Raw genomic sequence first — 25,798 nt, 5'->3', positions numbered from 1 at the left:
GGATGGAGGGGACACCCCATTGTCCCCAAATCCTGGAGATGTCACCCCTTTAACCCCAAATCTTGGAGATGTCCCCCCATTATCTCAGAGATGTCACCCCATTGTCCCTCAGGATGGAGGGGACACCCCAGGATAGAGGGGACACCCCATTGTCCCCAAATCCTGGAGAGGTCACCCCATTATCCCTGAGGATGGACAGGACATCACATTGTCCCCAAATCCTGGAGATGTCACCCCTTTAACCCCAAATCTTGGAGATGTCCCCCCATTATCTCAGAGATGTCACCCCATTGTCCCTCAGGATGGAGGGGACACCCCATTGTCCCCAAATCTTGGAGAGGTCACCCCATTATTCCTAAGGATGGACAGGACATCACATTGTCCCCAAATCCTGGAGATGTCACCCCTTTAACCCCAAATCTTGGAGATGTCCCCCCATTATCTCAGAGATGTCACCCCATTGTCCCTCAGGATGGAGGGGACACCCCAGGATGGACAGGACACCCCATTGTCCCCAAATCCTGGAGATGTCCCCCCATTATCTCAGAGATGACACCCCATTGTCCTTCAGGATGGACAGGACATCACATTGTCCCCAAATCTTGGAGATGTCACCTCAAATCCTTGAGGAGTCACCCCATTATCTCAGAAATCACACCCCATTGTCCCTCAGGATGGAGGGGACACCCCATTGTCCCCAAATCTTGGAGAGGTCACCCCATTATCCCTAAGGATGGACAGGACACCCCATTGTCCTTCAGGATGGACAGGACATCACATTGTCCCCAAATCCTGGAGATGTCACCCCTTTAACCCCAAACCTTGGAGATGTCACCCCATTGTCTCAGAGATGTCACCCCAATGTCCCTCAGGATGGAGGGGACACCCCATTGTCCCCAAATCCTGGAGATGTCACCCTATTGTCCCCCCATATCGATGTCACCTCATTGTCCCCTCCCCCATACTGATGTCACCTGACTGCCCCCCATATTGGTGTCACCCCATTGTCCCCCATATCAGTGTCACCCCGTTGCCCCCCCCACATCGATGCCACCCCCTTGTCTCCACCCTGAAGTTGTCACCCATTGTCCCCCCCATATCGATGTCACCCCATTTTCCCCACATATCGATGTCACCCCATTGTCCCCCATACTGATGTCACCCCATTGTCCCCCCAATATCAATTTCACCTCATTGTCCCCCATATCGATGTCACCTCATTGTCCCCCATATCAGTGTCACCCCATTGTCCCCCCACCTGGGAGTTGTCACCCCATTGTCCTCCTCACCCTGGAAATGTCACCCCATTGCCCCCCCCCCCCCATATCGATGTCACCCCATTGTCCCCTCCTACCGATGTCCCCTCACTGTGCCCCCCCCCATATCGATGTCACCCCATTGTCCCCTCCTATCGATGTCCCCTCATTGTGCCCCATATCGATGTCACCCCATTGTCCCCCCCATATCGATGTCCCCTCATTGTCCCCTATATCGATGTCACCCCATTGCCCCCCCCCCCATATCGATGTCCCCTCATTGTCCCCCCCATATCGATGTCACCCCATTGCCCCCCCCATATCGATGTCCCCTCATTGTCCCCTATATCGATGTCACCCCACTGCCCCCCAAATTCCGGGGGACACCCCAATGTCCCCGCGATGTGACAAGAAGGGACCAGGGACACCTCGCCCCCCTCGCGACGCCCCGAACCCCTCCGTGTCCCTTTGTCACTTTGTCCCCCCCATCTCCGCCCCGCTCCGCATCCCCCCTTCCAATCCACCCCCAAAACCCCCATTTTTCACCCCAAACCCCCTTTTTTTCTTTTAAAACCCCCATTTTTTTCCACCCATCCCTTTTTTTCCCCTTTTTTTCCCCTATTCCCTGCTCCAACCCCAAAATAGCTGCGGGCTGTGACGTCACCGGGCGGGGCCCTCATTCGCACGGGGCTCTCGACCAATCAGAAGGCCGGGCGATGATGTCATGGGGGGCGCTGGGGACCCCCCGCCCGGGATCTTCCAAAGCCGCGTTAAAGGAGCCGGGAGAGCGCCAGGAGCAGCGCGACCACCGCCGTGGGGTGAGTCCGGCAGCCCCCCATGGAATTTTTGGGAATTTTTTTGGGAATTTCGGCCGGTTCCGTTCAGGGCAGGAGGGTTAGGATGGATTTGGGGCGGGGGGCGTTGATGTATGGCAATTTTTTGGGGTGGGGGGCGTAAAGGATGTGGGGAGAGAAAAGCAGCGCCGACCACCGCCGTGGGATGAGTCCGGTGGAAATTTTTGGGATTTTTTGGGAGCATTTTTGGGGATTTTTTTGGAATTTCAGCCGGTTCCGTTCAGGGCAGGAGGGTTAGGATGGATTTGGGGTGGGGGGCGTTGATGTATGGCAATTTTTTTGGGGGAAAAAAAAGGATTTGGGGAGAGGAGCCCCGCGACCACCACCGTGAGGTGAGTCCGACAGCCCCCGCTGGATTTTTGGGAATTTTTTGGGGGCATTTTTGGGGATTTTTTGGGAATTTCGGCCGGTTCCGTTCAGGGCGGGAGGGTTAGGATGGATTTGGGGTGGGGGGCGTTGATGTATGGCAATTTTTTTGGGGGAAAAAAAGGATTTGGGGAGAGGAGCCCCTCGACCACCGCCGTGGGGTGAGTCCGGCAGCTGGAATTTTATGGGAATTTTTTGGGGCTTTTTTTGGGGCATTTTTTGGGAATTTTTGCCGGTTCCGTTCAGGGCTGGAGGGTTTGGATGGATTTGGGGGTGTGAGGGGGGGGGGGTCAAGTATTTCAGATTTTGGGGGGGCGTAAATGATGTGGGGAGAGGAGCAGTGCGGCCCCCGCCGTGGGGTGAGTCCGGCAGCGCCCGCTGGAATTTCTGGGATTTTTTTTTTAATTTTTGGGGATTTTTTGTGAATTTTTGGGGATTTTTTGTGAATTTTTGGGGCATTTTTTTGAGAATTTATGGGGCATTTTTTGGGCATTTTTTGTGAATTTCTGGGGAATTTTGGGTGGGGGGTGTTGATAATTTTGGGGGGCATTTTTTGGGATTATTTTGTGAATTTTTGGGGAATTTTAGCCCGTGCCGTTCACGCCAGGAGGGTTAGGATGGATTTGGGATGGAGGGGGCTGATGTATGGCAGATTTTGGGGCGGGGGGCGTTTTCCAGCTGTCTGGAATTCCTTATCCCGTTCCTTTTTGAGATTTCCCCTCCCCATCCTCATCCTCATCCTCATCCTCATCCTCATCCTCATCCTCATCCTCATCCTCATCCTCATCCTCATCCTCGGCTGCTGCCCCCAATTTGGGTTTTAGAGGAGGGATCAGTGTCCGCAATCCCCAGGATTCCCGAGGGATTCTGCACCCCCAGAATTCCCAGAATTTTCCGGGGATCCGCAGAATTCCCCCCACCCTCAAAATCCTTTAGGGACCCCCCCCCAAAAAATTCTGGGATCCTCGGGGACCCCCATTCCAGCATCCCCCAAAATCCCGGGATTCTGCACCCTCAAAATCCTCGGGGAGACCGGAACCCCCCTAAAATCCTGGGATTTTGAGCCCTCAAAAATCCTCGCAGGACTAGAATTCCCAAAAATTCCGGGATTTTGCCCCCCCAGCATCCTCGGGGGATCCGGACACCCCTAAAATCCTGGGATTCTGTGCCTTCAAAATCCTCGGGGAGACGGGAACCCCCCTAAAATCCCGGGATTCTGCACCCTCAAAATCCTTAGGGAACCAAAATCCCTGGATTTCGCCCCCCCCCAGCATCCTCGGGGATCCCGATCCCCCCTAAAATCCCGGGATTCTGCACTCTCAAAATCCTCGGGGGGACCCGAATCCCCCCACAAAATCCTGGGATTCTGTACCTCCCATCATATTCAGGGGTCTAAACCCCCCCCCAAAATCCCGGGATTTTGCACCCTCAAAATCCTCGGGGAGACCGGAACCCCCCTAAAATCCTGGAATTCTGCATCCTGAAAATCCTCGGGGGGACCCGAACCCCCCTAAAATCCTGGAATTCTGCTCCCTCAAAATCTTTGGGGGACCAGAATTCCCCCCCGCTACAAAATCCTGGGATTCTGCACCCCCCATCATATTCAAGGGACCAAAACCCCCCAAAATCCTGGGATTCTGCACTCTCAAAATCCTCGGGGAGACCGGAACCCCCCTAAAATCCTGGAATTCTGCACCCTCAAAATCCTCACAGGACTGGAATCCCCCTAAAATCCCGGGATTCTGCACCCTCAAAATCCTCTGGGGACCAAAAACCCCCCAAAATCCCGGGATTTTGCCCCCCCCCCCATCCTCGGGGGACCAAAACCCCCAAAATCCTGGGATTCTGCACCCTCATCATATTCAAGGGACCAAACCCCCCCAAAATCCTGGAATTCTGCACCCTCAAAATCTTTGGGGGACCCGAACCCCCCCCAAAATCCTGGGATTCTGCACCCTCAAAATCCTCGGGGAGACCGGAACCCCCCTGAAATCCTGGGATTTTGCACCCTCAAAATCCTCACAGGACTGGAATCCCCCTAAAATCCCGGGATTCTGCACCCTCAAAATCCTCTGGGGACCAAAAACCCCCCAAAATCCCGGGATTTTGCCCCCCCCCCCCCCCCCGCATCCTCGGGGGACCAAAACCCCCAAAATCCTGGGATTCTGCACCCTCAAAATCCTCGGGACACCCAAATCCCCATAAAATCCCAGCATTTCACCCCCATCATATTCAGGGGACCAAAACTCCCCAAAATCCCAGAATTTCACCCCCCAACATCCACAGAGTCCCAAATTCCCAGGGCGGACCCCGCTCCCTCTGCATTCCTGGGATCCCGACCCTGCTCCACATTTTATCCTGTTATCCTGGGATTTCAGCATTCCCGGGATTTTGCACCCCCCCACCCCTCGAGGGCTGCGCCAGCCCCACCCAGAGCCCCCCCCAAAAATGTGGAATTCCTGCTGGTGGAAGCGGCCACTGGAATTTTTATTCCCAGGAAATGGAAAAAGGGATGGAGGGGGAAGGGAAAAGGAGCTGCCATCCCATTTTTCCCCTTCTGGAAATTTTTTCCCAATTTACCACAGGCAGGGAATGGGGAGCCACCCCCCACAAATCCCTTCCCATGGATGAAATTCCTTCATCCATGGGTGGATGATTTTTCCAGGGAAAAAAATGGGAGAGAGGAGATGATGGGAGATGGGAGATGGGAGGGTCCTTCCCGTGGAATTCAGGATGGGAAAATGGAAAAGTCAGACATGCAGAGGGTGGATCCTGCCACGTGCGGATGGCTGGGAATGGGATAACCTGGGTTGGGAATGGGATCCCGTGTTTTGGGAATGGGATCGTGTGGTCAGGGATGGGATAACCTGGTTGGGAATGGGATCCCGTGGTTGGGAATGGGATTGCATGGTTGGAAATGGGATTTTGGGGCTGGGAATGGGATTGTGCGGCCAGGAATAGGATGGTGTGGTTTGGAATGGGATCACATGGTTGGCAATGGGATTTTGTGTCTGGGAATAGGATCACATGTTTGGGAATGGGATTTTATGGCTGGGAATGGGATTGTGTGGCTGGGAATGGGACCTCATGGTTGGGAATGGGATCATCTGATCAGGAATGGGATTTAGTGGTTGGGAATGGGATTTCGTGTTTGGGAATGGGATGGTGTGGTCAGGAATGGGATTTCGTGGTTGGGAATAGGATCACATGTTTGGGAATGGGATCCTGTGGCTGAGAATGGGATCTCATGGTTGGGAATGGGATTGCATGGTCAGGAAGGGGATTTTGTGGTTGGGAATGGGATTGTGTGGTTGGGAATGGGATTTTGTGGCCAGGAATGGGTTTGTGTGGCCAGGAATAGGATGGGGTGGCTGGGAATGGGATTTTGTGGTTGGGAATGGGATTTTGTGGCCAGGAATGGGATCATGTGGCTGGGAATGGGATTTCGTGGTTGGGAATGGGATTTTGTGGCCAGGAATGGGTTTGCTCGGGCAGGAATAGGATGGTGTGGTTTGGGAATAGGATGCTGTGGTCGGGAATGGGATCACCTGGCTGGGAATGGGATCCCCTCACTGGGAATGGGATGGTGCGATTTGGAATGGGATTTTGTGGCTGGGAATGAGATTTTGTAGCCAGAAATGGGATGGTGTGGTTTGGAATGGGATCACATGGTTGGGAATGGGATTGTGTGGTTTGGAATGGGATTTTGTGGTTGGGAACGGGATTTTGTGGTTGGGAATGGGATCCTGTAGTTGGGAATGGGATTGCCTGTCTGGGAATGGGATACAATGGTTGGGAATGGGATTGTGTAGCCGGGAATGGGATGGTGTGGTTTGGAATGGGATCACAGGGCTGGGAATGGGATCGTGTGGTCTGGAATGGGATCGTGTGGTCTGGAATGGCGTGGTTGGGAATGGGATTGCCTGTCTGGGAATGGGATACAATGGTTGGGAATGGGATTGTGTAGCCAGGAATAGGATGGCGTGGTTTGGAATGGGATCACAGGGTTTGGAATAGGATGGCGTGGTTGGGAACAGGATCGTGGGGTTCGGAATGGGATCACGGGGTCGGGAATGGGATTGTTTGGTTGGGAATAGGATTGTAGAGTTTGGGAATGGGATCACATGGTTGGGAATGGGATTCTGTGGCTGGGAATGGGATCTCATGGTTGGGAATGGGATTGTGTGGTCAGGAATGGGATTTTGTGGTTGGGAATGGGATCCCGTGGTTGGGAATGGGATTGCATGGTTTGGAAATAGGATTGTGTGGCTGGGAATGGGATTGTGTGGCCAGGAATAGGATGGTGTGGTTTGGAATGGGATCACATGGTTGGGAACAGGATTGTGGGGTTTGGAATGGGATCACAGGGTCGGGAATGGGATTGTTTGGTTGGGAATAGGATTGTAGAGTTGGGAATGGGATCACATGGTTGGCAATGGGGTTTTATGGCTGGGAATGGGATTGTGTGGCTGGGAATGGGATCACATGGTTGGGAATGGGATTTTATGGCTGGGAATGGGATCCTGTGGCTGAGAATGGGATCTCATGGTTGGGAATGGGATTGCGTGGTCAGGAATGGGATTTTGTGGTTGGGAATGGGATTTCATGGTCAGGAATGGGATGGTGTGGCTGGGAATGGGATTGTGTGGTTGGGAATGGGATTTTGTGGCCAGGAATGGGTTTGCGTGGGCGGGAATAGGATGGTGTGGTTTGGGAATAGGATGCTGTGGTCGGGAATGGGATCACCTGGCTGGGAATGGGATCCCGTGGTTGGGAATGGGATTGCATGGTTTGGAAATGGGATTTTGGGGCTGGGAATGGGATTGTGTGGCCAGGAATAGGATGGTGTGGTTTGGAATGGGATCACAGGGTTTGGAATAGGATGGCGCAGTTGGGAATAGGATGGTGTGGTTTGGAATGGGATCACGGGGTCGGGAATGGGATTGTTTGGTTGGGAATGGGATTGTGTGGTTTGGAATGGGATTTTGTGGTTGGGAACGGGATTTTGTGGTTGGGAATGGGATCCTGTGGTTGGGAATGGGATTGCCTGTCTGGGAATGGGATACAATGGTTGGGAATGGGATTGTGTAGCCAGGAATGGGATGGTGTGGTTTGGAATGGGATCACAGGGCTGGGAATGGGATCGTGTGGTTTGGAATGGGATCGTGTGGTCTGGAATGGCGTGGTTGGGAATGGAATTGTGTGGCTGGGAATGGGATGCCATTTCCGGGAATGGGATAGTTTGGCTGGGAATGGGATTGTGTGGTCAGGAAAGGGATCACCTGGCTGGGAATGGGATCGAGGGCTTGGGAATGGGATCCCCTGGTTGGGAATGGGATGGCGTGGTTTGGAATGGATTTGAGTGGGCAGGAATGGGATTTTGTGGTTGGGAATGGGATGGTGTGGTTTGGAATGGGATCGTGTGGTTGGGAATGGGTTTGCCTGTCTGGGAATGGGATCATGTGCTTGGGAATGAGATTTTGTGGCTGGGAATGGGATGACACGCTTTGGAATGGGATCACATGGTTGGGAATGGGATTGTGTGGCTGGGAATGGGATCGTGTGGCCAGGAATAGGATGGCGTGGTTTGGAATGGGATTGTGTGGTTGGGAATAGGATGGCGTGGTTGGAAATGGAATTGTGTGGTTGGGAGTGGGATCACCTGGCTGGGAATGGGATCGTGTGGCCAGGAATAGGATGGCGTGGTTTGGAATGGGATCATGTGCTTGGGAATAGCATGGCATGGCTTGGAATGGGATCATGTGCTTGGGAATGGGATTTCATTGTTTGGAATGAGACCACATGGTCGGGAGTGGGATTTTGTGGTTGGGAATGGGATCAAGTGGTTTGGAACGGGGTCACCTGCCTGGGAATGGGATAGCATGTTTGGGAATGGGATTTTGGGGCTGGGAATGGGATCCCGTGGTTGGGAACGGGATTGCATGGTTGGAAATGGGATTTTGTGGCTGGGAATGGGATTGTGCGGCCAGGAATAGGATGGTGTGGTTTGGAATGGGATCACAGGGTTTGGAATAGGATGGCGTAGTTGGGAATAGGATCGTGTGGTTTGGAATGGGATCACGGGGTCAGGAATGGGATTGTTTGGTTGGGAATAGGATTGTAGAGTTTGGGAATGGGATCACATGGTTGGGAATGCGATTTTATGGCTGGGAATGGGATTTTGTGGCTGGGAATGGGACCTCATGGTTGGGAATGGGATCATCTGATCAGGAATGGGATTTCGTGGTTGGGAATGGGATTTCGTGTTTGGGAATGGGATGGTGTGGTCAGGAATGGGATTTTGTGGTTGGGAATAGGATCACATGTTTGGGAATGGGATCCTGTGGCTGAGAATGGAATCTCATGGTTGGGAATGGGATTGCGTGGTCAGGAATGGGATGGTGTGGTTTAGAATGGAATCATGTGGTTGGGAGTGGGTTCGAGTGGGCGGGAATGGGATTGTGAATTTGGGAATGGGATCACATGGTTGGGAATGGGATGCAGTGGCTGGGAATGGGATTGAGTGGTCGGGAATAGGATGACGTGGCCAGGAATGGGATTGTGTGGTTGGGAATGGGATTGTGTGGTCAAGAATGGGATCACCTGCCTGGGAATGGGATTGCGTGGTTGGGAATGGGATTGTGTGGCTGGGAATGGGATCATGTGCTTGGGAATGGGATCATCTGATCAGGAATGGGATTGCCTGTCTGGGAATGGGATCATGTGCTTGGGAATGGGATTTTGTGGCTGGGAATGGGATCATCTGATCAGGAATGGGATTGCCTGTCTGGGAATGGGATCATGTGCTTGGGAATGGGATTTTGTGGCTGGGAATGGGATCCCATGGTTGGGAATGGGATTCTGTGGCTGGGAATGGGATCATGTGCTTGGGAATGGGATCATCTGATCAGGAATGGGATTGTGTGGCTGGGAATGGGATCACGTGCTTGGGAATGGGATCATCTGATCAGGAATGGGATTGCCTGTCTGGGAATGGGATCACGTGCTTGGGAATGGGATTTTGTGGCTGGGAATGGGATCGTGTGGCCAGGAGTAGGATGGAGTGGTTTGGAATGGGATCACGTGATCAGGAATGGGATTGTGCGGCCAGGAATGGGATGGTGGGGTCGGAAATGGGATTGTGCTGCCAGGAATGGGATCACCTGGTCAGGAATGCGGTTGTGCAGCCAGGAACGGGATGACGTGATCGGGAATGGGATCATCCCATCCACGCCAGGATTTTGGGGTGACACCAGCAGATCCCCTGGCACATCCCGCTCCCATTGGGAACGGGACAGGGAGGGAATTCCCTCCTCCAAATCCCTGGAAAATCGGCTCCATCCAGGCAGGAACGGGGCTGGGCCCCTCCCCTCCCATCCAGCCGTATCCATAGGGATGGATCCTGTTTCCCGGCCCTGGTGGGCGATCCCCACGTTCCATCCCGTGGGAACGCCACGTGAGGGCTGGATCCCAGGGAAAAGCTGGATTTGGGGTGGGAATGCTGGAGCCAAGGAATGGCTTCCAGCCGGGTTATCCATGGATAACCAGAATCCAGGAATCCATCCCTGCCCAAGCCCCACCATCCCTGCCTGGAAAAGCGGATCCCAGCCGGATATTCCCAGATTTTCTCCCTGTTCCCACCCCCAGCAGCCTCTGGAAGCTGTGGCCGGGTTATTTTTGGGATTTTTGGAGCAGATCCCAGGGAAAAGATGGATTTGGGGTGGGAATGCCGGAGCCAGGGAATGACTTCCAGCTGGGTTATCCATGGATAACTGAAATCCAGGAATTCATCCCTGCCCAAGCCCCACCATCCCTGCCTGGAAAAGCAGATCCCAACCGGATATTCCCAGATTTTCTCCCAGTTCCCACCCCCAGCAGCCTCTGGAAGCTGTGGCTGGGTTATTTTTGGGATTTTTGGAGCAGATCCCAGGGAAAAGCTGGATTTGGAGTGGGAATGCCGGAGCCAAGGAATGGCTTCCAGGCGGGTTATCCATGGATAACCAGAATCCAGGAATCCATCCCCGCCATCCCTGGAAAAGTGGGTCCCAGTCAGATATTCCCAGATTTTCTCCCTGTTCCCACCCCCCAGCAGCCTCTGGGAGCTGCGGCCGGGTTATTTTTGGGATTCCAGCAGGATTTGGAAATGAGGGCTGGGATTTTATCGGGATGGGTGGGGCGTGGCGCGGCCCTGGAATGCTCATTCCCTCAGGAGCTGCAGGGATTTAAGGATCCCTGTTTTGCAGAAGGAATTTGGGGTTCAAAATCCGGGAATAATTCCCAAATTCCACCTCATTTCATGCTTTGGAAAGGTGTTTCCACATTTCCACACCAAAAAACCCCGGGAATGGGGAACAGCCCGGATTATCCCGGTTTTCAGCATTCCCAATTCCCATTCCAAGCCCTGGGGGTGGGTGAGGGTCCTGGAGATCCTGGGAATGATCCCAGTGGGATGCAGGAGAGGATGCTGGAGCATCGGGAAGGGGGAGCTGAGGACTGGGAATGTCGTGACATGAGTGGAGGGAATTGGAGAGGGAATTTGGGAGAGGTCCGGGTGTGTCCAGGTGTGTCCAGGTGTGTCCAGGTGTGTCCGTGCGTGGCTCCCGGCACGTGTCCCGGCTCACACACGTGGGTTGGGAATGTGGAACTGGGAAGGGCGGAGCGCGCCAGGAATATCCCACGGGATGTGTCCGTCATTGCGGCGTCTGCGTGTCCCATCCCATCATCCAGTGTGTTCCTGTCCCGTTATCCCATCCCATCCCAACTCATCCCATCATCCAGTGTGTTCCTGTCCCGTTATCCCATCCCACCCCATCCCATCCCATCCCATCCCATCCCATCCCAAATCATCCCGTCCCATCCCATCCCATCCCATCCCATCCCAAATCATCCCATCCCGTCCCATCCCATCCCATCCCATCCCATTATCCCATTATCCCATTATCCCATTATCCCATTATCCCATTATCCCATTATCCCATTATCCCATTATCCCATCCCACAGAATCCCATCACTCCAGTGCGTTCCTGTCCCCTTATCCCATCCCATCCCATCCCATCCCAAATCATCCCGTCCCGTCCCATCCCATCCCATCCCATCCCATCCCATCCCATCCCATCCCATCCCAAATCATCCCATCCCATCCCATCCCATCCCATCCCATCCCATCCCATCCCATCCCAAATCATCCCATCCTGTCCCATCCCATCCCATCCCATCCCAAATCATCCCATCCCGTCCCATCCCATCCCATCCCATCCCATCCCATCCCATCCCATCCCATCCCATCCCAAATCATCCCATCCTGTCCCATCCCATCATCCCATCCCATCATCCCATCATTCCGGTGTGTTCTTGTCCCATTATCTCATCCCATTCCATCCCATCCCAAATCATCCATCCCATCCCATTATCCCAGTGCATTCCCATCGCATTATCCCATCGCATCCCAAATCATCCCATCCCAAATCACCCCATCCCATTATCCCATCCCACACAATCCCATCACTCCAGTCTATTCCTGCCCCATTATCCCATCCCATTATCCCATCCCATCCCATCCCATCCCATCTCATCCCATCCCATCCCATCCCATCCCATCCCATCCCATCATCCCATCCCAACTCATTCCATCCCAAATCACCCCATCCCATTATCCCATCCCACACAATCCCATCACTCCAGTGTGTTCCTGTCCCATTATCCCATGGATCCCATCCCATCCCATTATCCCATCCCATCCCAAATCATCCCATCCATTATCCCATGAATCCCATCCCATCTCAAATCATCCCATCCCATTATCCCATTCCATCAAATCCCAAATCATCCTATCCAAAATCATCCCTTCCCATCTCATCCTCATCCCATCCTCATCCCATTATCCCATCCCGTTATCCCATCCCATCACGCCAGTGTGTTCCCATCCTATTATCCCATCCCATCCATCCTGTCAACCCATCACTCCAGTGTGTTCCTGTCCCATTATCCCATCCCATCCCATCCCATCCCATCCCATCCCATCCCATCCTATTATCCCATTCCATCCTACCCCATTATCCCTTCCCATCCCATCCCATCCCATTCTCATCCCATTATCCCATCCCAGTATCCCAATGCATTCCCATCCCAAATCATCCATCCCATCCCATTATCCCAGTGCATTCCCATCGCATTATCCCATCGCATCCCAAATCATCCCATCCCAAATCACCCCATCCCATTATCCCATCCCACACAATCCCATCACTCCAGTCTATTCCTGCCCCATTATCCCATCCTGTTATCCCATCCTATCCCAAATCATCCCATCCATTATCCCATGGATCCCATCCCATCTCAAATCATCCCATCCCATTATCCCATCCCATCAAATCCCAAATCATCCTATCCAAAATCATCCCTTCCCATCTCATCCTCATCCCATCCTCATCCCATTATCCCATCCCGTTATCCCATCCCATCACTCCAGTGTGTTCCCATCCTATTATCCCATCCTGTTTTCCCATCCCATCCCATCCCATCCCACCCCATCCCATCCCATCCCATCCCATCCCATCCATCCCATCCCATCCCATCCCATCCCACCCCATCCCATCCCATCCCATCCCATCCCATCCCATCCCATCCCATCCCATCCCATCCCATCCCATCCCACCCCTTTATCCCAATATCCCAATATCCCATTATCCCCTCCCACCATCCCATTCCCAGGTCCCCACCACTGACCCGATCCCTTCCTTCCCTCCGCAGGCCCAGGATCGCTCTTCCTGCAGAATTCCAAGAATTTCTTCGCCATGACTCTGGCAGGTACGCCACCCCAAACTCTCCCCCCATGGCACCCCAAATCCATCCCGGGGGGTCCCGGGCTCATCCCGACCCTGGAATGCTCCCCAAATCCATCCCGGGCTCATCCCAACCCTGGAATGCTCCCCAAATCCATCCTGATCCAGGAATGCTCCCCAAATCCATCCCGGGGTGTCCCAGGCTCATCCCAACCCTGGAATGCTCCCCAAATCCATCCCGGGCTCATCTCGACTCTGGAATTCTCCCCAAATCCATCCTGGGCTCATCCTGACCCTGGAATTCTCCCCAAATCCACCCCGGGCTCATCCCGACCCTGGAATTCTCCCCAAATCCACCCCGGGCTCATCCCGACCCTGAAATTCTCCCCAAATCCATCCCGGGCTCATCCCAATCCTGGAATTCTCCCCAAATCCATCCCGGGCTCATCTCAATCCTGGAATTCTCCCCAAATTCATCCTGGGGTGTCCCAGGCTCATCCCAACCCTGGAATTCTCCCCAAATCCATCCTGGGCTCATCCCGATCCTGGAATGCTCCCCAAATTCATCTCGGTTTTTCCCAACCCTGGAATTCTCTCCAAATCCATCCCGGGCTCATCCTGATCTTGGAATTCTCCCCAAATCCCATCCTGATCTGGCAATGCTCCCCAAATCCATCCCGGGGTGCCCCGGGCTCATCCCAACCCTGGAATGCTCCCCAAATCCATCCCGGGCTCATCTCGACTCTGGAATTCTCCCCAAATCCATCCCGGGCTCATCCTGACCCTGGAATTCTCCCCAAATCCATCCTGGGCTCATCCTGACGCTGAAATTCTCCCCAAATCCATCCTGGGCTCATCCCAATCTGGGAATGCTCCCCAAATCCATCCCGGGGTGTCCCGGGCTCATCCCGACCCTGAAATTCTCCCCAAATCCATCCCGGGCTCATCCCGACCCGGGAATGCTCCCGAAATCCATCCTGGTGGTGACAAACTGGGATTGACAGCCTGGGACCATCCTGAGTCATTCCCGAGTTTTCCCTTTGCACCTCTGGATCCTTGGCTGATCCTTCTTGGAATGTTTGGGGCTGGCCATCATCCTGATCCCTTCCATGGGAGGTGGAAATTCCCAATCCCTCTGATCCTGATCCCATCCCTTCCATGGGATGTGGAATTTCCCAATCCCTCTGATCCTGATCCCATCCCTTTCTTGGGATGTGGAATTCTCCCCATCCCTCTGATCCGAATCCCATCCCTTTCCTGGGATGTGGAAATTTCCCCTATCCCTCTGATCCGAATCCCATCCCTTCCATGGAATGTGGAAGTTCCCAATCCCTCTAATCCCAATCCCAGCTTTTCCCTGACATTTGGAATTCCCTCCATCCCGTTTTCCCCCATCCCAACCCTTTCCTGGCCCTTCCATCCCTCTGATCCCTCCTGGAATTCCCTCCGTCCCATTTTCCCCCATCCCAACCCTTCCCTGCCCTTTTCATCCCTCTGATCCCACCTGGAATTCCCTCCATCCCTTCGTCCCAATCCCAACCCTTTCCTGGCCCATGGAGCCCCTTCCAACCCTCTGATCCCAATCCCAAAATTTCCCTGGCACTTGGAATTCCCTCTATCCCATTTTTCCCAATCCCAATCCTTTCCCTGGCCCAAAGAACCCCTCCATCCCTCTGATCCCACCTGGAATTCCCTCCATCCCGGTTTTCCCCCCATCCCAACCCTTTCCTGGCCCTTCCATCCCTCTGATCCCACTTGGAATTCCCTCCATCCCATTTTCCCCCCATCCCAACCCTTTCCTGGCCCATGGAGCCCCTTCCAACTCTCTGATCCCAATCCCAAAACTTCCCTGGCACTTGGAATTCCCTCCATCCCATTTTCCCCCCATCCCAACCCTTTCCTGGCCCTTCCATCCCTCTGATCCCACTTAGAATTCCCTCCATCCCATTTTTCCCAATCCCAACCCCTTCCCTGATCCACAGAGCTCTTCCATCCCTCTGATCCCAATCCCAAACTTTTCCTGTCGCATGGAAATCCCCCAACCGCTCTCATCCCAATCCCAACCCCTTCCCCAGCGCTTGGAGCCTTTCCATCCTTCCGACCCCTATCCCAAAACTTCCCTGACCCTTGGAATTCCCTCCATCCCAACCCCTTCCCCAGCCCACAGAGCCCCTCTGATCCCACTTGGAATTCCCTCCATCCCTTTTTCCCAATCCCAACCCTTTCCTGGCCCATGGAGCCCCTTCCAACCCTCTGATCCCAATCCCAAAACTTCCCTGGCACTTGGAATTCCCTCCATCCCATTTTTCCCAATCCCAACCCTTTCCCTGGCCCAAAGAACCCCTCCATCCCTCTGATCCCACTTAGAATTCCCTCCATCCCATTTTCCCCCCATCCCAACCCTTCCCTGGCCCTTCCATCCCTCTGATCCCACTTGGAATTCCCTCCATCCCGTTTTTCCCAATCCCAACCCCTTCCCTGATCCACAGAGCTCTTTCCATCCCTCTGATCCCAATCCCAAACTTTTCCTGTCACATGGAAATCCCCCAACCGCTCTCATCCCAATCCCAACCCTTTCCCAGCACTTGGAGCCTTTCCATCCTTCTGACCCCTATCCCAAACCTTTCCCAGGCCCTTGGAATTCCCTCCATCCCATTTTTCCCCCCAATCCCAACGCCCGGATCCCCTCTGATCCCGATCCCGCCGTCTCTTCCCAGCCTACAAGGAGAAGATGAAGGAGCTGCCCCTCGTCTCCCTCTTCTGCTCCTGCTTCCTCTCGGATCCCCTCAACAAACCGACCTACGCCTATGAAGGTGGGACCCCCTTTCCCAAACTTGGGAATTCCGGGATTTCTGGAGGGATTCGACCCCTCCTTGGCACAATCAGGGTCACCCTTGAGCACAGAAGCTCTGGGATTTTCTGGGAATTCAGCACAAGGCTGGGTTGGGATCTGGAGGGGTTTGGGAAGACCCAGCTCCCTCAGATCTCCCAAATATTCCCAAACTTGGGAATTCCGGGATTTCTGGAGGGATTCGACCCCTCCTTGGCACGAGCAGGGTCACCCTTGAGCACAGAAGCTCCGGAATTTTTCTGGGAATGCAACACAAGCTTGGGTTGGGATCTGGAGGGGCTTGGGAAGACCCAGCTCCCTCAGATCTCCCAAATATTCCCAACCCCGGGAATTCCGGGATTTCTGGTGGGATTCGACCCTTCCTCAGCATGAGCGGGGTCAGCCTGGAGCACAGCAGGTCCGGAATTTTCTGGGAATTCAGCACAAGGATGGGTTGGGATCTGGAGGGGCTTGGGAAGACCCAGCTCCCTCAGATCTCCCAAATATTCCCAACCCCGGGAATTCTGGGATTTCTGGGGGGATTCGACCCTTCCTCAGCATGAGCGAGGTCAGCCTGGAGCACAGCAGCTCCGGAATTTTCTGGGAATTCAGCACAAGGCTGGGTTGGGATCTGGAAGGGTTTGGGAAGACCCAGCTCCCTCAGATCTCCCAAATATTCCCAACCCCGGGAATTCCGGGATTTCTGGTGGGATTCAAACCTTCCTCGGCACAATCAGGGTCACCCTTGAGCACAGAAGCTCCGGAATTTTCTGGGAATTCAGCACAAGGATGGGTTGGGATCTGGAGGGGCTTGGGAAGACCCAGCTCCCTCAGATCTCCCAGATATTCCCAACCCAATCCCATGGATGAGTTGGGATCCAGCAGGGGCTTCATTCCTTCATCCCAGAACGTAAAATCCATAATTTCCAGCTCCAGGTGATTCATCCCAATTCATGTCCAGAACCTTGGGAGGCTCCTCCAGGTTCTCTGGAAGGATCCACACTGGAACAGGGATCACGATCCCATTCCCAATTCCCAGAGCAGGGAGAGATGGAGAGACAGGGACATTCCCAACCCTCAGCTCTCCCAAATATTCCCAACCCAATCCCATGGATGGGTTGGGATCCAGCAGGGCTTCATTCCTTCATCCCAGAATGTAAAATCCATATTTTTCAGTTCTGGGTGATTCATCCCAATCCCTGTCCAGAGGCCATGGAAAATCCTTGGGAGGCTCTTCCATTTTATCTGGAAGGATCCACACTGGAACAGGGATCACATTTCCTGTTCCAAATTCCCAGAGCAGGGAGAGATGGAGAGACAGGAACATTCCCAACCCTCAGCTCTCCCAGATATTCCCAACCCAATCCCATGGATAGGTTGGGATCCAGCAGGGGTTAATTCCATCATCCCAGAACGCAAAATCCATAATTTTCAGCTCCAGGTGATTCATCCCAATCCATGTCCAGAACCTTGGGTGGCTCCTCCAGGTTCTCTGGAAGGATCCTCACTGGAACAGGGATCACGATCCCATTCCCAATTCCCAAAGCAGGGAGAGATGGAGAGACAGGAACATTCCCAACCCTCAGCTCTCCCAAATATTCCCAGGTGGGCCCCATCCATGGATTGGGATCCAGAGGAGCTTTGGGAGCTCTTCATTCCCTCATCCCATATCCATATTTTTCAGCTCCAGGTGATTCATCCCAATCTGTGTCCAGAGGCCATGGAAAATCTTTGGGAGGCTCCTCCAGGTTTTCTGGAAGGATCCACACTGGAACAGGGATCACGATCCCATTCCCAATTCCCAGAGCAGGGAGAGATGGAGAGACAGGGATATTCCCAACCCTCAGCTCTCCCAAATATTCCCAACCTGATCCCATGGATGAGTTGGGATCCAGCACTGGTTAATTCCTTCATCCCAGAACATAAAATCCATATTTTTCAGCTCCAGGTGATTCATCCCAATCCATGTCCAGAGGCCATTGAAAATCCTTGGGTGGCTCCTCCAGGTTATCTGGAAGGATCCACGCTGGAACAGGGATCACATTTCCTGTTCCAAATTCCCAGAGCAGGGAGAGATGGAGAGACAGGGATATTCCCAACCCTCAGCTCTCCCAAATATTCCCAACCTGATCCCATGGATGGGTTGGGATCCAGCACTGGTTAATTCCTTCATCCCAGAATGCAAAATCCATAATTTCCAGCTCCAGGTGATTCATCCCAATCCATGTCCAGAACCTTGGGTGGCTCCTCCAGGTTATCTGGAAGGATCCACGCTGGAACAGGGATCACATTTCCTGTTCCAAATTCCCAGAGCAGGGAGAGATGGAGAGACAGGAACATTCCCAACCCTCAGCTCTCCCAAATATTCCCAGGTGGGCCCCATCCATGGATTGGGATCCAGAGGAGCTTTGGGAGCTCTTCATTCCCTCATCCCATATCCATATTTTTCAGCTCCAGGTGATTCATCCCAATCCATGTCCAGAACCTTGGGTGGCTCCTCCAGGTTCTCTGGAAGGATCCACACTGGAACAGGGATCACGATCCCATTCCCAATTCCCAGAGCAGGGAGAGACGGAGAGACAGGGATATTCCCAACCCCTCAAGTTCTCCCAAATATTCCCAACCTGATCCCATGGATGAGTTGGGATCCAGCAGGGGTTAATTCCTCCATCCCAGAACGCAAAATCCATAATTTTCAGCTCCAGGTGATTCATCCCAATCCATGTCCAGAACCTTGGGTGGCTCCTCCAGGTTCTCTGGAAGGATCCACACTGGAACAGGGATCACATTTCCTGTTCCAAATTCCCAAAGCAGGGAGAGATGGAGAGACAGGAACATTCCCAACCCTCAGCTCTCCCAAATATTCCCACCTCAGCCCCATCCATGGGAATCCCAAATTTTCTACCCCACCTCCCACATCCCTGAACCCCAGGGATGCATTTGGGCTAAGCATGGATGAAACTCACGGATACCAGGAATGGTGGAATCCCACTGTGGGATCCCACAGGTGCCAAAACCTGGGAATGGGAATTCCCAACGCGTTTTTCCCCCCAACCCAGACACGGTGGACCTGACCTGGTGCGTCATCTCCGACATGGAGGTGATCGAGCTCAACAAGCGCACCTCGGGCCAATCCTTCGAGGTCATCCTGAAGCCTCCGTCCTTCGACGGAATTCCCGAATTCAACGCCTCCCTGCCCCGGCGCCGCGACCCCTCCCTGGAGGAGATCCAGAAGAAGCTGGAAGCGGCCGAGGAGAGGAGAAAGGTGGGTGAATTCTCTCCTTGGTTTTCGGATTCTCTATTTTTGGGTTGAGAATTCCCTCCCATTTTTGGGTTGAGAATTCCCTCCCATTTTTGGGTTCAGAATTCCCGTCCATTTTTGGGTTGAGAATTCCTCCCATTTTTCGTTTGAGAATTCATTCCCATTTTTGGGTTGAGAATTCTTCCCATTTTTGGATTGAGAATTCCTCCCCATTTTTGGGTTCAGAATTCCTTCCATTTTTGGGTTGAGAATTCTCCCCATTTTTGGGTTGAGAATTCCTCCCAATTTTGGGTTGAGAATTCCCCCCCGTTTTTGGGTTTAGAATTCCTCCCATTTTTGTTTTGAGAATTCCTTCCCATTTTTGGGTTGAGAAATCCTCCCATTTTTGGGTTGAGAATTCCCCCCCCATTTTTGGGTTGAGAATTCCTCCCATTTTTGGGTTCAGAATTCCCCCTCATTTTTGCTCTGAAAATTCCTCCCATTTTTGGATTGAGAATTCCTTCCCATTTTAGGGTTGAGAATTCCTTCCCATTTTTGTTTTGAGAATTCCTCCCATTTTTGAGTTGAGAATTCCCCCCCATTTTTGAGTTGAGATTTCCTCCCATTTTTGGGTTGAGAATTCCCGTCCATTTTTGGGTTGAGAATTCCTTCCCATTTTTGGGTTGAAAATTCCTCCCATTTTTGGATTGAGAATTCCCTCCCATTTTTCGTTTGAGAATTCATTCCCATTTTTGGGTTGAGAATTCCCCCCCATTTTTGGGTTCAGAATTCCTTCCCATTTTTGGGTCGAGAATTCCTTCCCATTTTTGGGTTGAGAATTCCCCCCCATTTTAGGGTTGAGAATTCCTCCCATTTTTGGGTTCAGAATTACCGTCCATTTTTGGGTTTAGAATTCCCCCCCATTTTTGGGTTGAGAATTCCTTCCATGTTTGGGTTGAGAATTCCTCCCATTTTTGGTTTGAGAATCCTCCCCATTTTTGGGTTGAGAATTTTCCCCATTTTTGTGTGGAGAATTCCCTCCCATTTTTGGGTTGAGAATTCCTCCCATTTTTGTTTTGAGAATTCCTCCCCATTTTTGGGTTGAGAATTCCTCCCATTTTTGGGTTGAGAATTCCCCCCATTTTTGGGTTGAGAATTCCTCCCATTTTAGGGTAGAGAATTCCTCCCATTTTTGGGTTCAGAATTCCCGTCCATTTTGGGGTTGAGGATTCCTCCCATTTTTGCTTTGAAAATTCCTCCCATTTTTGGGTTGAGAATTCCCTCCCATTTTTGGGTTGACAATTCCTTCCATTTTTGGATTGAGAATTCATTCCCATTTTTGAGTTGAGAATTCCTCCCCATTTTTGTTTTGAGAATTCCTCCCCATTTTTGGGTTCAGAATTCCTCCCATTTTTGGGTTGAGAATTCCCCCCCATTTTTGTTTTGAGAATTCCTCCCATTTTTGGATTGAGAATTCCTCCCCACTTTTGTTTTGAGAATTCCCTCCATTTTTGGGTTGAGAAACGATGATTTTATCCCGGGAATTTTCCCCCCACAGTACCAGGAGGCGGAGCTGCTGAAGCACCTGGCGGAAAAGCGGGAACACGAGCGCGAGGTGATCCAGAAGGCCATCGAGGAGAACAACAACTTCATCAAGATGGCCAAGGAGAAGCTGGCGCAGAAGATGGAGTCCAACAAGGAGAACCGCGAGGCGCACCTGGCGGCCATGCTGGAGCGCCTCCAGGAGAAGGTGGGCGCCGGGAAAACGGGGTTGGGATGAGTCGGGATTTTCGGGATAATGGCGGCTCTTGGGGGGTCCCACTTCCATTCCAACCCACTGGGATTGGGGGGTCCTGACTGCATGGATCCGTAGGATTGGGAGAAGTTGGAGGTTTGGGATCTGGGTCTTGTCCATGGACAAGCAAAGCCCTTCCTTTTCCCGTGTCCCATCATGGTGGGACTCAGAATCCCAGGAATTGTAGAATCCCGGGATGGTTGGGTTGGAAGGGACCTTTAGGATCATCCAGTTCCACCCCCAGCACCTTCCACTGTCCCACATTTCTCCAAGCCCCGTCCAACCTTTCCTTGGACTATCCCAGGTTGCTCCAACCTTTCCTTGGACTATCCCAGGTTTCTCCAACCTTTCCTTGGACTATCCCAGGTTGCTCCAACCTTTCCTTGGACTATCCCAGGTTGCTCCAAGCCCCTTCCAACCTTTCCTTGGACTATCCCAGGTTTCTCCAAACCCCTTCCAACCTTTCCTTGGACTATCCCAGGTTTCTCCAACCTCTCCTTGGACTATCCCAGGTTGCTCCAACCTTTCCTTGGACTATCCCAGGTTTCTCCAACCTTTCCTTGGACTATCCCAGGTTGCTCCAAACCTTCCTTGGACTGTCTCAGGTTGCTCCAACCTTTCCTTGGACTATCCCAGGTTGCTCCAACCTTTCCTTGGACTATCCCAGGGGTCTCCAACCTCTCCTTGGACTATCCCAGGTTGCTCCAACCTTTCCTTGGACTATCCCAGGTTTCTCCAACCTTTCCTTGGACTATCCCAGATTGCTCCAACCTCTCCTTGGACTATCCCAGGTTTCTCCAATCCCTGTCCAACCTTTCCTTGGACTATCCCAGGTTGCTCCAACCTTTCCTTGGACTATCCCAGGTTGCTCCAACCATTCCTTGGACTATCCCAGGTTTCTCCAATCCCTCTCCAACCTTTCCTTGGACTATCCCAGGTTGCTCCAAACCCCCTCCAACCATTCCTTGGACTATCCCAGGTTTCTCCAACCTTTCCTTGGACTATCCCAGGTTTCTCCAATCCCTCTCCAACCTTTCCTTGGACTATCCCAGGTTTCTCCAACCTTTCCTTGGACTATCCCAGGTTTCTCCAACCTTTCCATGGACTATCCCAGGGGTCTCCAACCTCTCCTTGGACTATCCCAGGTTGCTCCAACCTTTCCTTGGACTATCCCAGGTTGCTCCAAGCCCCTCCCAACCTTTCCTTGGACACTTCCAGAGATCCAGGGGCAGCCCCAATTTCCAGAATTTCCAGAATTTCTCTGGGAATTCCATCCCAGCCCCATCCCCACCACCACTCCCCCCCTGGCACTTTTCCCACCTCCGGGCTGGCGGATCTTCCCCCGCGTCCCTTCCCAGGGATCCGGCAGCTCCCCAGCTCCGCGCTGGGAGCCATTCCCGCCCTTCTAGCCCTGTTCTCTCTCCTGAATCAGGTCTGTTCCCAACCTCTGCACGGAAAATCCCACCCTCACCACCTCCAGCTCCCTCCAAAACATCCGGAGCCCGCCCAGGGCCCTTCTCCGAGCGCCTCCGTTGGGGCAGAGGCGGAGAGCGCCAGATAATGCCGGAAAAAATCCCAGCTAATCCCAGCTCCAAGGGGCTTCCCGGGACGGTTGACGTCTCCCTCGTAGCCAGAGGGCGAGGACAAAGTGTCCCCAAGTGCCACCAGCAGCCCTTAAAGTGACCCCAGGGGAGGAGAGGACGCTTGGGATGAACCTCGTGCCTTCAACCCCTCCGGAGCCGCTGTGTCCGTGGGGATCCCGGAATCCTGGAACGCGGCTAACGCGTGTTCCCCTCCTCCTCCTCCTCCTCCTCCTCTTCCTCCTCCTTCCTCCTCCTTCCCCTCCTCCTTCCCGATCCCACAGGACAAACACGCGGAAGAAGTGAGGAAAAACAAGGAGCTCAAGGAAGAGGCCTCCAGGTAAAGAGGCTCAGCTGGGACTGACAGCTCCGGGGAGGTGCCGGAGGCTTCCAGGCAGCTCCAAGGTCGGAATGGTGTGGGAATGGTGGACGTTCCTCTGCTTTCTTTGTTCGTGGATGTGACGAGTTTGAGGGGGTGAAGCCATCAGAGTCGTCGTCGTCGTCGTTCCGGGGGAGGGTGGGGAAGGGGGAAAGGGATGAGGGCGGGAATTTTCGGGATGCCCACCCCCGGCGTGGGTCCCGCCCCCGTCAGCCAGGTCCGGAGGGGACACGAGGAGGTGACGCCCCGTGGAGAAATCCCGGGAATTGCGGAGCGGGTGGGGAGGGAACTGTGGGAAATGTGCGTCGTGTGTGACTTTCGTTTGGTGCTGGGCAGGCGGGGGCGGGCGGGAATCCCTCCGGAGTCTTCTCCATCCCATCCCACCCCATCCCACCCCGTGGGCTGCGGCATCGCTTGGTGTCCATCCCTCCCTTGTTCCCACCTGGATTTGGGATCTCTTCCCGGATTTTTTGCCCGTTTTGGGAAGGGGGAGAAGTTTTTTTTTGCCCACCACCACGTGAGGTGGTCAGGGAGTGAAATTCCCTCGCTCCAAAAGTTTTTTCCCAGCTGTTGGAATGATCCTTCCCAAGGGTGACATTGGAAAGCCCCATGAATTCCCAGAGAAGATTTTTTTTGTAAGAAAACCTCCCAAAAAAAACCCAATCCCGGTGGGAATTCTTGGGTGAAATCCCCTCTTTTCCTGGAAGGGTCCTTTAGGACCATCCGGTTGGAAAACCATCGGCTCCTGGAGATGGAGCAGCAGGAGGGGCTGTGGAGACCACGGTGGAAGGGAGGGAATGAGGGAAAATTCGGGAAAAAGCTGGAGGTGGGATGGAGCCCTGTGGAGAGCAGGGAAAAACATCCATGGGAACCCCTTGGTGACACCAGGGAGGGTGGAAAACCCTCCCAATATTCCAGGAGATGTTTTTTTTTGGGAGCTGCCATGGATCCTGGGAGATCTTTGCCTCCAGGAAAAGGGTGGGGAGAAGGAAAATTGGATTTTCCAGGAGGTGGGGTAGGAATTCCCTGCATTCCCAGTTGCTGGAAGGGTTTCCCAGTGCTGCAGCACCCCCAAAATTCCAAGCCGGCTGTGAACGAAGGGTTTGGGTCTCAGCCATGCCTGGGTGAGACATTCCGAGCTCCGACCCAAAATCCTGGGAAAAGGGGGGAAACGGGATCGGGGACGGATTGTGGCACGAGCTGTCCTTTCTTTTGTACACAACGGATGTAAATAAAAACTGCCTTGGCCTTTGCTTTGGTTTCCATGATCCCTGCGCTGCTTCCCGTGTGGTTTTTTTTTTTTTGGGATTGGGGCATCCCGGAGTCGGGAAAAGGAGGGAATTGGGGTGGGAGGTTGAGCTGTTTTCCCTTCCCCATTCCCCAAAATTTGGGAATTCCAAACTCATCCCATGAAATTTTCCTGGAGAAGACCTGGAGAAGGGAGTCGGATCCCAATTCCATCCGTGTGGTGGGAGAGGAGGAAACTGGGAAAGAGCTGGATGAGGTGGGATCATCCATCCGTGGAATATCCATGGAATAGGCAAAAAAAAAAATTCCGTTCCTCAGGGCCGGGAGGAAATCCTGGGAATTCCTGCTCCAGCTCCAAGGAGGAAGAAATGGGAAGGTTCCTCTCTCATCTTTGTTCCATGGGAAAATGGGAATGAAATTTAGGAACAGCATTCCAGAGGGTCCAAAGTGTCCAATCCTCTCTGATCCGGGATAAGGAGATCCCAGATCCTCCCTGATCCCGGGAATATTTGAGGATGGGTGATTCCCACGGGTGTGGGATCGGACACAAATCCATGGAAAGGGGTTTGGGATTCCCGTGGTGTCCAGGTGGGACAGGGAATGAGGGCATGGATCCATCCACGCTTCCTGAAAAACCCGGGATGGTGGGAGGTGTCCCCGCCCATGGAATGGGAGGAGCTTTGAGGTCCCCATCCCACCCAAACCATTCCAGGATTCCGGGATCATCCCATCCCATTCCATGGCCTGGGGAATCCTGAGGAAGGAGGATTTGGGGAATTGTTTTTCTCCCATTGATGCCTTCTCCTATTCCAGGGTGCTCCAACCTTACCTTGGACATTCCCAGGGATTCTCTGGGAATTCCAGCCCAGCCAGGAATCTCTTCCCAAGATCCCACCATCCCACTGGAAGCCATTCCCTGCCTCCTGCCCCTCCAGCCCTTGCCCAAATCCCAGCTCTCCTGGAGCCCCTTTGGGATGGGGAAGCGGCTCCAAGGATTCCCTGGATCCTTCCCTGATCCAGCTGCACATTCCCAGCTCTCCCAGCCTGCCATTGGATCCATCCCCATCCCAATTCCTCTTGAGAAGGAATTTTAGGATCCAGGAGCTTCACTGGGAATGGGGGACTCCAGGAAGGGTCTCCCTTCCCTTTTCCATCCCTGAATTCCATAAAAATCCCTCGGGATGGAACCTGGACATCCTTGATCCCAGAATCCCAGAACGGTTTGGGATGGGATCCATGGACCTTCAATCCCAGTTCCCACCATGCCAGGGTGCTCCAAACCCACCCTTGGACATTCCCAGGGATTCTCTGGGAATCCCAGCCCAGCCAGGAATCCCTTCCCAAGATCCCACCATCCCAAGCTCCCAAAATTCCCACTGGAAGCCATTCCCTGGCTCCTGCCCCTCCATCCTTCATCTCAAATCCCAGCTCTCCTTTCCCTCTGGAAAAGGCTCCAAGGATTCCCTG

General features: G+C 53.3%; 1 protein-coding gene across 4 annotated transcripts; it reads left to right on the top strand.

Annotated features, from left to right (window-relative positions):
* The first annotated feature begins 1,910 nt into the window (after positions 1–1,910).
* STMN4 (stathmin 4) lies at positions 1,911–24,351 on the top strand. 4 transcript variants are annotated; one of them, XM_074536367.1, is made up of 6 exons: positions 1,911–2,074; positions 13,227–13,283; positions 15,976–16,071; positions 19,148–19,353; positions 20,888–21,079; positions 22,557–22,981. In XM_074536367.1, the coding sequence occupies exons 1-6, from the start codon at positions 1,981–1,983 to the stop codon at positions 22,683–22,685; spliced, it is 774 nt and encodes a 257-aa protein (XP_074392468.1). In that variant the 5' UTR covers positions 1,911–1,980; the 3' UTR covers positions 22,686–22,981. The 4 variants fall into 4 exon arrangements, with proteins under 4 accessions (XP_074392468.1, XP_074392469.1, XP_074392466.1 ...); XM_074536368.1 differs by lacking the exon at positions 1,911–2,074 and adding an exon at positions 2,544–2,637 and having other exon boundaries at positions 22,557–22,982; XM_074536365.1 differs by lacking the exon at positions 1,911–2,074 and adding an exon at positions 2,783–2,835 and having other exon boundaries at positions 22,557–22,982.
* Positions 24,352–25,798: the final 1,447 nt, after the last annotated feature.

This window comes from Zonotrichia albicollis, chromosome 3, assembly GCF_047830755.1.
Source record: "Zonotrichia albicollis isolate bZonAlb1 chromosome 3, bZonAlb1.hap1, whole genome shotgun sequence".
Lineage (NCBI taxonomy): Eukaryota > Metazoa > Chordata > Aves > Passeriformes > Passerellidae > Zonotrichia > Zonotrichia albicollis.
The sequence above is the reverse complement of the archived record's forward strand: the minus strand, read 5'-3'. Positions and strand labels throughout refer to the sequence as shown.